Raw genomic sequence first — 10,511 nt, forward strand, 5'->3', positions numbered from 1 at the left:
TAATAAAGTTATTAAATTAAAAAATAATTATTAAGAAAAAAATTAAAACAAAAAAACGGATGGCTAGAACCTTAGGACAAATGGTGGAAGCAAAGCTATACAGACAAAATCTCACACAGAAGCATACACATACACACAGAAAGAGGAAAAGGAAAGAATCATAAATCTTGCTCTCAAAGTCCACCTCCTCAATTTGGGATGATTCGTTGTCTAAAGGAGGGAGGGAGGTAGGGAGGGATGGAGGTAGGGAGGGATGGAGGGAGGGAGGGAAGGAAGGAAGGAAAAGAAAAGAAAAGAAAGGTTAAAGTAAACTAAAATAAAGTTATTAAAATTCATTATTAAGAAAAAAAATTAAAAAAAAAAAACAACGGATGGATAGAACCCTAGGACAAATGGTGGAAGCAAAGCTATACAGATACACACTCACAAAAAGAGGAAAAGGGGAAAAAATCATAAATCTTGCTCTCAAAGTCCACCTCCTCAATTTGGGATGATTCGTTGTCTATTCATGTATCCCACAGATGCAGGGTACATCAAGTTGATTGTGGAGCTTTAATCTGCTGCTTCTGAGGCTGCTGGGAGAGATTTCCCTTTCTCTTCTTTGTTGTCACAGCTCCCGGGGCTCAGGTTTGGATTTGGCCCCGCCTCTGTGTGTAGGTCGCCGGAGGGCGTCTGTTCTTCGCTCAGACACGACGGGGTTAAAGGAGCCGCTGATTCGGGGGCTCTGGCTCACTCAGGCCGGGGGGAAGGAGGGGTGCAGATTGCGGGGCGAGCCTGCGGCGGCAGAGGCCGGCATGACGTTGCACCAGCCTGAGGCCCACCGTGCGTTCTTATGGGGAAGTTGTCCCTGGATCCTGGGAACCTGGCTGTGGCGGGCTGCACAGGCTCCCCGGAAGAGGGGCGTGGATAGTGACCTGTGCTTGCACACAGGTACCTTGGTGGCGGCAGCAGCTGCCTTAGCGTCTCATGCCCATCTCTGGGGTCCGCGCTTTTAGCCGCAGCTTGCACCCGTCTCTGGGGTCCGCGCATTTAGCCGTGGCTCTCTGGCGTTTCTTTAAGCAGCGTTCTTAATCCGCTCTCCTCGCGCACCAGGAAACAAAGAGGGAAGAAAAAGTATCTTGCCTCTTTGGCAGCTCCAGACCTTTTCCTGGACTCCCTCCCGGCTAGCCGTGGTGCACTAACCCCTTGAAGCTGTGTTCACGCAGCCAACCCCAGTCCTCTCCCGGTGCTCTGACCAAAGCCCGAGCCTCAGCTCGCAGCCCTGCCCGTCCCGGCGGGTGAGCAGACAAGCCTCTCGGGCTGGTGAGTGCCGGTCGGCACCGATCCTCTGTGCGGGAATCTCCCCGCTTTGCCCTCCGCACCTCTGTTGCTGTGCTGTCCTCCGCGGCTCCGAAGTTCCCCCCTCCGCCATCCACAGTTTCCACCCGCGAAGGGGCTTCCTAGTGTGTGGAAACGTTTCCTCCTTCACAGCTCCCTCCCACTGGTGCAGGTGCCGTCCCTATTCTTTTGTCTCTGTTTTTTCTTTTTTTCTTTTGCCCTACCCAGGTACGTGGGGAGTTTCTTGCCTTTTGGGAGGTCTGAGGTCTTCTGCCAGCATTCAGTAGGTGTTCTGTAGGAGTTGTTCCACGTGTAGATGTATTTCTGGTATATCTGTGGGGAGGAAGATGATCACCGTGGCTTACTCTTCCGCCATCTTCAGAACACCCTCCAGTTAATGTTTTTAATCACCACTTTTGGTTTTTAGTACTCATACTTTATACGGAGGAAAAGTATCTCTCAGTATAATGTTTCCAGTCTATATTTATTTGGAAGAATGTTTTCATTCCTGAAACTTATATGACATGTTAAATCAGTGTGGCCCACAGTCTGGAATTCTGTATTCTGGATACAGCTGATAGACCAACACAGTACTGTGTCTGAGATGTATGCAGAGCAATTATTTGTCAAAAAAAAAAAATAGTTTTAACTATTTGGTGATTAAAAGCCTGTGTTTATGAATTTTATATTCTAATGTGATAGTTTTTTACTTCTTAATGGAGTTTTCTTGTTTTAGTATATTTTAGGAGAATATTTAGGGGTTTTAGATTGACATGTAACACATTATAATTTTTCCCATAATGGAAACAGACTTCCAACTGACATATTTTTGCCTAGAACATCTAGTTGTCAGGAAAGATGGTTATTGTCACTAAATAGGAGTAGCTGTATAGAGATTCATAAGCCACAGTTTGCCTGAAATACTTGATTATTACATATGAGTACTTTATTTTTACATTTGAATATATTGGTGCTGGTAGTTTGGGAGATTGACTTTAAGCAAAATAATTACACAAATATTTGGTAGCATCTTTATTTGCTTTAGTTTTTTTAATAAAGTAACTGATCTTACAGTTAAGCTTTACAGAGTATTAACAGAAATATTTTATTGGATAAATTTTAGTTATTCTAGATGCCTGAAAGTTTTAAACTTTTTGTCATATTACTACTTTAGATTTTTAATGGGTATTTTTATCCCATTAGTAACATTGCCATTAATTTGTATGGTTTTAACATTTTCTTAATGCTTATTTTGTCTATTTAACAGATATATTTGAATGCCACTATACTTTTTCTTTGAAAAATTGATGAAACTGTCTTAATTTTATATCCTTGTTTTGTTTTTATATAAGAAATGGAAACACTTTCAGTTTTTAGAAGTTATGAACCTGGTGAACCAAACTGTAGAATTTATGTAAAGAATTTAGCTAAACAAGTTCAAGAAAAGGTAAGTTGAAATTTATAAATTGGTTTTATTATTTTACATGTTTTTCCCCTGGCTTTCCTTATTAGTCTTTTCCTTGTTGAAATTCTAGGACCTTAAATTTATTTTTGGAAGATACGTTGACTTTTCGTCAGAAACACAACGCATAATGTAAGTGTCATGTATATTCTCAAATTGTGTTTTGTTTTTAATGTTAGAAATTAGCCCTTTTGTAAACATTTCCCCTTTAGAGATTAAAATTATATGAAGAAATTGCTCTTATCTTTTAGACATCTAGAGCAAGAGTCAGCAAACATCTTTTTAAATTGACAGTAAAAATTTAATATTTTTATACTAAAATATTATGGTGTCTGTTGCAACTACTCAGTTTTGTCTTTGTGGCATTAAAGCAGCTGTAAACAATACATAAATGAATGTTAATGGCTGTGTTCCAGTAAAGCATTATTTATAGAAACAGGCCTCAATCCCTAGCTCTAAAGCAGTGGTTCTCAAACTTTAACCTGTGTAAGAGCTTATTAAAACCATGTCCTTGATCTATCCCTAGACTGATATTCCAGGTTGAGATAGGGCCCATGAATTTGTGTTTCTAAAATGTGTATGGATGATGACTAAGCTGCTGGTCCAAAGATTACATTTTGAAAACTAGCATTTTAATGACTCATCCAGGAATATATAGCAGTCAGGCAGAGTTTTTTAGATTCTTACCATGGCAGTAACTTCTCTTCGTTCAGTTGGGAAGGCTTCCAGTTTTATGAGTGCAAAAGAGAGGATATGATTTGTAAATGATATAAAAGCTAATGTTTGGAGTTAGAATTTCATTCTTTAAAATTTTATAATTGGTTAACTCTAAAGTATGTAAGACCTTGGCCATATAAATTAGAAGTAAAGAAAATTAGAAAAGATAAGGAGAGAGACTTTTGAATGGAGGTAAATTAGAGAAATGACTGTAGTTAATTTTGCTTTAATTTTCATGTGAAACTAAATTTTTTTTTCTTGGCGGTACGCGGGCCTCTCACTGTCGTGGCCTCTCCCGTCGTGGAGCACAGGCTCCGGACGCGCAGACCCAGCGTCCATGGCTCACGGGCCCAGCCGCTCCGCCGCATGTGGGATCCTCCCGGACCGGGGCACGAACCCATGTCCCCTGCATCAGCAGGCGGACTCCCAACCACTGCGCCACCAGGGAAGCCCGAAACTAATATTTTTAAAGTCTTATCTGGGCTATGTACCTTTTTATATAGGCATGCACAGTGAGCACCATGTCTTAACAACCATGTCCATATTATATTCATTAGTGACAGATATATCTTATCAGGATACCAAAAGTTTGTGTTGCTGGCCATGCAAAATACTGGCCCTTTTTCTCGTTGCCGCCTTTGAATCATGATTGTAAGGGGAAAAAATTTAAAAATAGATAATATGTGTGTGTGTGTGTATATATATAAATATATGTATGTGTCACATAGATATATATAAGTATATGTATTGTGTCTGTGTATATATATATGTGCGCACATATATATATATCATGTATATACTTTCTATTTCCAGTATTGCCTGCCATTGGAATTTGAAGGGAAGAGAAAATTCTATATTGAGAAAGCTGTACACATCAAAATGATAAATTGATAATTGTCTCCTGTGGGACTAGTCATGTGAATTCGTTAAAAAGGAATTTACCTGCATTTTTTGATACTTTAAACATTCTTTATATGCTTTTGCTAGTCTCATAGACTAAATGGTAGGCAGTACTTTAGTTATAAGTTAGTCTGTTTTTTTAAGTAGTTTTGAGTATAGTTTCCTCCCCCAAAATGTTGAAAAATGAATACAGTAGGAGAATAGAAGACTACACTTGGAATACAAATTCTGGTTTGTGTTTTTGGCTTTAAGTTTAGCGATCGGTGTGACCTTGAAGAAGTCACTCCGTCTCTACACATCATCTGTAAAATGGGGTTTTTGACTACATGATCAGTGAAGTCCCTTCCTACTCTGAAATTCCAGGTTACTTTTCCATAGTTCCTGTCAGCCCTTTTATTCTTGGTCGTATAGTTGTTTTTTTTAATTGAGTAAATATCAGTAGTATTAAGTTGGCTGAATAAAACTGTTTAAAAATAGAGATATGAAAGAAAAACTGTGCTTTTATAGTTGCTAGTAATATAATTTTTAAATTCCATATATTTATAACAGCTAAAAAAAGATAAGCACATCATCAAAATAATTCTGTAAGTATTACCTACTTACAGAATCAATTTTAGAACAGAATATAAAATACAATTTTAGAAAGCCTGAGTAATGTGCTAATCAGATAGTATAGTCATTTTTATTCTGAAATAGCAAATTTTTAAATTGTTCAATGCATTCCCATTGACTTCGTCAGAATTCTTTGACAATTCTTTGAGTCAAAACCATTTTTTCTTCCATGACTTCTAGGTTTGATATACGCTTGATGAAAGAAGGTCGCATGAAAGGACAAGCTTTCATTGGACTTCCAAATGAAAAAGCAGCAGCAAAAGCATTAAAGGAAGCTAATGGATACATTCTTTTTGGAAAACCTATGGTGGTTGTATCCTTCAAATCTGTCTGTTCCAAGACTTATGGATCAATAGTTTTTAGGAGTAAGGGTATAATTGAAACCAGTTTTTATATTATCCTTCATCTCAACAGCTGGCATTCTAGCTTGAGAATACTCAGTTATAAATATACTTAGTTGAGTTAAATGACAATGTTATTTAAATTTTTATTGGAAAATAAGCATCATGAGGTTATTAAAATCCAGCCAAGTCTAAACATTTTACTTAATACAGCTTAAAATATACATACTCATGCTAAGCCTAAGATACTATGGTATCCAGAAGTACATTTGGAATCGTTAAAGATATGATTTGTTGTAGTTTTATTATCTTATATTTTATTGTATTATAATTCATATTTATGTTTGAGAATTTTAATAACAAAATATATCATTGACTTATCATCCTACTTTCAGTAGTTAATGCAGTTTCAAACTAGAAATCAGTGGGATAAATGAAGGAGCAAAGGTCTAGGTGTAAAAAATGACTAAAAGAAAAGATAAATTATTTACTTCTTCCCCAGATCATGGACAGCTAGGAGGCAGTCAACAAATATTTGATGAATGACTGAGTAGGAAGACAAATATAGAGATAAATTAAAAACTGTACTCCTACCCTACATTAGGAAGTTCTTGAAAATTCTTTAGAAAAGATTACTTTCATGTTTGTGAACAAAACCTTAATTTTTAAATATTAGCAGTTTGCTCGATCTGCTAGACCAAAACAAGATTCTAAAGAAGGAAAAAGAAAGTGTTAAAAATTAGTAAAGGTAAGTGTGGAGATAACGTAATAAAAGGACAAGACTTTCTTGAGATTAAAATTAAGGAAGGATAAAAGCCTGAGAGAATAGTAATTTGTGTACCTTCTAACGTTTTTAAAGGATCCTCCCTCTGATTCTTTCTGTCTATGCAGTTAATTTCCATTAAACTTCACAATTAAAACTATGGAATAAAACCTATTTGTATGTAAAAATTAAAATTGGGGAATGAATTTCATAAGGGTAGTGTATCTTTATTAGTCTTTATTTACTTTTTCTTCATAGAGTAAAGCAGTAGTTCTTAAATTTTAACATGTATTATAATCACCTAGAGGGTCTGATAAAACACAGATTACTGGGTTTCCCTTCACCCCCACCCAGAGTTTCTGATTCAGTCGGTCTGCAAGGGGGTTGGGCCTTGGGCAGTCAATCATCCCTAGTTTTCCTGTGAGTAAGGGGTTTTCCAGGATACTGGACTTTTTAATGCTAACACTGGGAAAGTGTCTGCCACGCCAGGACAAGTTGGTTACCCTTGGTGGGACCTGACAATTTGCATTGCTAATTACTAATTGTACACCTCACAGAAATATGTACATATTTTTTTGGAATGAAGTATTTCATCTTTCAAATAAGTAATTTTAATTCATACTTAAGTAATTTAATGATTAAAAATGGTAGAATTAAGCATTTTATATTACATTGATTTAAGAAAGATGAGTAGAAATATATTCCTTTTGTTTTTTATTATTTTAAATCTTTCTGCCTTAGTATACTGGAAGAACATGAAGTAAGTGAGCCAGAATTACTGAGGGTTAAGCTGAAAAAATTATATAAAGAAAATTTTGCCTAATGTTTATTCCTTTTGGGAGGCACCTTGAATATTTGAATTTTGTTGTAAAGTGTCTATACTAGTATAGCCAGAAGTCTTACAAATACCGTAGAAGAAAAGATAAAAATTAACCATTTTCAGTGTATGTTTAAAAAAATCATTTTATTTGTAAATCTAACATGAAAAATAAGAAAAAATTAAATTGCATTCTGCTGTTCTTCTTTAGAAGCATTCCTGCGTAAATACTGCTGTAATACTGTCATACAAAGTGTATCCTTTCTTGTCGTATCCTTTTTGGGGCAGTGTTTTTTTGATTTTCCTGCAAATGTTTTGTCTCTCCCCAACCCATTGATCCAGTTTAAGCAGTAATTTTTTTACAATGTATTGAAATGAAGTATTTTAAAAATTACCTGTGTTGATTGAACAAATCTTTTATGTGGTTTTTAGATTTGTTGCTTAATTTCCTGTGCTATCCTTTAGGTTATGTAGTTTTTCCAGGGAAAGTTAGTGAATCAGGTCAGCTTTTTACTTGGACAATGTATACATTTGCTTTAACACAAATTTTATTCTTGTTTCTTCTATTTTGTATTTTCTAAACCTAATTCAGTAACATATATGTTTTCTTTTTCATGATGTATCTGGTTTAGGTGTTCTATATATATAATGTGTTGTAAAATTTGATTGGTTTTTTTTTTTTTCCTATTAAAAAGTACATTTGTTAAAAATTTAAATAACTAGATTTCAATGTAAATTCCAAATAAGAGTAGCAGACCTTACATCTGAGGTTTTATTATTGAGATAGCAAGTAGAAGTATCTTTTTTCCTCTTTCTTTTTCTAAGCAAAGTAAAACAAAAGGAATAAGAAAAGAGTAACAGAGAGGAGAATACATAATGTTGACTCAGGGTAGCTCAATAAGTGGAAAGAAAAATTCTGGTAGGTATGTAAGAGGAGACTAGTTGATAACCAGAACCACCCAAACAGTGGTTCTCAGTTTTAGCTGCATACTGGAATGACTTGTGGAACTTTTTCAAAAAATACTGACTAAAGAAAACTATAATAATAAACTAAAAAATATACAGATGCCTGGGTTTCTCCCCCAGAGTTTTGATTCAGTGGTCTGGATTGCAGCATACATATTAGGATTTTCAGATTTCCCAAAGTATTGGTTCTAATGTGCAACTAAGGTTGAGAACTACTGAGGATGGATTTTTACACATAAAGATTCCTGGACTCTGCCCTAGAGCTAATAAATCAGAATCTCTGGAATTGGGACCAAGAATCTAATTTAAAAAGGTCCCTTAGTAGTTCTAAGGACTGACCAGTTTGGATTCTACTTGTTAGATTAAAATGTCAAGGTGGATCCGAGACACCAACCTAACCATCTAAACTTTTATAAGTAGGAAAATAAGCACTGAAGGCTTTACACTTCTTTCTTGCAAATCCTGCTATAAATAGTACTATGAAACCAATGAAAAGTTCTGTTAATCATTGTCACTCTGAGTACAAAAAGTTAAGAGATACTGAAATTGCTGTTACTTTTTTCTATTGGCACAGTTAAAATGTTTTATTTTTTAATGTTATAAATCAGTTTCTGTGTAAGCTGTTTATTTAGACAATTAAAATTTTGTACTGACATGATTCACTAATTTTCTAAATATAAATGTTTTAGCTTTTAGTTATTTTAAAACTAGTGAACTGTTTTATAATCATGATTACTTTTAATGAATTTCTATGGTATTTTAGGTTCCATTTGAATTTTTCATATATCTCAAGTGCTTTCCAACTTTGTGGAGACGAAATTGACCACCTGGACTATGGAACTGTGCGTAACAGCTTTTAAAGTGTATTTAAAAATTAAAACTATATGCATTTAAATCAGTTTATTAGAGATATATCACATGTATTTTCATCATCTTCCTCATATATAATAAATTATTTTCTTTCCAATAAAATAATCTTAATTTTTCTTTATGTTTTATACATCAAAGAAAGTATAATTTGATAATTACATAAATTTTTTATTAAGTGGCTTTATATTAAATATAAATTTTCTTTTATGATTACAAATATTGCCCTTTTTTCATTCTTACCTGGATACTGATGCACTTAACATTTTTTTTTTATAGTAATCTTATTTCTTGTAATTATTCTAGGAGTGGTTTTGATTGGCTATGAGTTTTGATGATTCTTTTTGTTGTCGATTTTGTTTTTGTGTTTTATTAGTAGTGGGGGATTTTTCACAGTTTAGGGAATTTGTATCCTTGCCCTAACTTAGTCTTCCAGTTTTGTGTCCCCCAATCTATCAGAATGTCACTCAGTGGTGTAAATGTTTCTCATATAAAATTATTCTGTTCCCTTAGTGAAATTAATTTCAGCTCTCTGTTAAGTATGAAACCTTGATATGTTTTATTTAATTTGCTCTGATTGATACTCTCCTGTGAGTATGTAATAACAGTTTTACCTTAGAGTCACATCTTTGTTGGAATGATGTTGTGAATCATAGCTTCTTCCCTTTTACTCATAGCTTTGTGAAATAAGGCAAATGAGAAACTTAAAGATAGGAATTAGAAGAATGAGAATGTGAACCCTGGAACATATTAACATTTAGATGTCAAGTGGTAAGAAAACATCAAAGAAGAATGACTAGGAATAGGTAGAGCCAAATGAAGAAAAAAATCTCAACTAGGAAGGAATGATTAAACATGTCAGGTCTGTTAATGATGCAAGAAAGATGAGTTCTGAAGACAACTCTATTAAGTCTTACTCTCTAGGGAAGTAGAGAAAGGGTCTGTTATTATAGGGGGGTATGGTATCAAGGTTTTTGTTTTTATTTTATTTTATAAAGATTGAAGATATAGCAGATTTATGTGTTAATAGGACTAAGCTAGTAGAGAACATGATGGAAGAAGGAGAGGAATATTGCTGGAGCCATAGATACGGTGTACAAATAGAAGGGTTAGTTTTAAAGATGGGTGTGTAAACAGCTCATTAATAGCAGTGGAAGGAAGGACAGATTATGTATGTCTAGGTATTTGCAGTTTAGTACATATAGTGGGAGCATATAAAAGTTTTGTTACATTTTGTCAGTGAAATAGGAAGCAAGGTCATGAAGTAGAGGGAAGAAGTGTTGGGGAAAAATGGATTGAGGAAAGAAAAGAAGATGTAAAATAGATGTTTAGGAAAGTGAGAGAATGAATAGACTCTTAGAAGAATTGCTAGACGTTACTTAAAATGCATACTTGAAGTCCATGGTTATTAATTTAAGTGAGATCAGTCAACATAGTTTTGTGTTTTTCTCCAGTTAAGTTTAGCCTTGGTCCTATCATTGAGTAGACACAGAGTCAAATGATTAAAGTTGGAATTTTCCCAGGTGAATACAACAAAAAGGGAGAAAGGGAAGGGTGCTGCTATAATCAAGAGAATGATGATGAAGGAGGGACATGGAAAGTAATCTGGTAATGAGCAGATTAATAAAAGGAAGGAGTTTGAGGCACAGTGGAGAAATGGTATGATCCATTGAGATTGCAGTGTGGTTGAGGATGAGCAAATTAATGAGCAAATTAATAATGAGCAAATTAATAAAAGGAAGAAGTTTG

At 34.9% G+C, this 10,511-nt stretch overlaps 1 protein-coding gene across 4 annotated transcripts in view; it reads left to right on the forward strand.

The window, feature by feature from the left end:
- The window catches only part of RNPC3 (RNA binding region (RNP1, RRM) containing 3), a 34,888-nt gene extending 26,006 nt beyond the window's left edge, over window positions 1–8,882 (forward strand). For 2 of the 4 annotated variants that reach the window (XM_060026372.1, XM_060026380.1), the window contains 5 exons: window positions 2,670–2,764; window positions 2,853–2,911; window positions 5,189–5,321; window positions 6,026–6,097; window positions 8,659–8,882. In XM_060026372.1, coding sequence (XP_059882355.1) covers window positions 2,670–2,764; window positions 2,853–2,911; window positions 5,189–5,321; window positions 6,026–6,085 — 347 coding nt within the window. In that variant the 3' untranslated portion in view covers window positions 6,086–6,097; window positions 8,659–8,882. Of the gene's footprint in view, window positions 1–2,669; window positions 2,765–2,852; window positions 2,912–5,188; window positions 5,322–6,025; window positions 6,098–7,140 lie in introns of those variants that run through there. The other 2 variants (XM_060026365.1, XM_060026389.1) reach the window with 2 other exon arrangements.
- Window positions 8,883–10,511: the final 1,629 nt, after the last annotated feature.

This window comes from Delphinus delphis, chromosome 1 (genome assembly GCF_949987515.2).
Source record: "Delphinus delphis chromosome 1, mDelDel1.2, whole genome shotgun sequence".
Classification (NCBI taxonomy): Eukaryota; Metazoa; Chordata; class Mammalia; order Artiodactyla; family Delphinidae; genus Delphinus; species Delphinus delphis.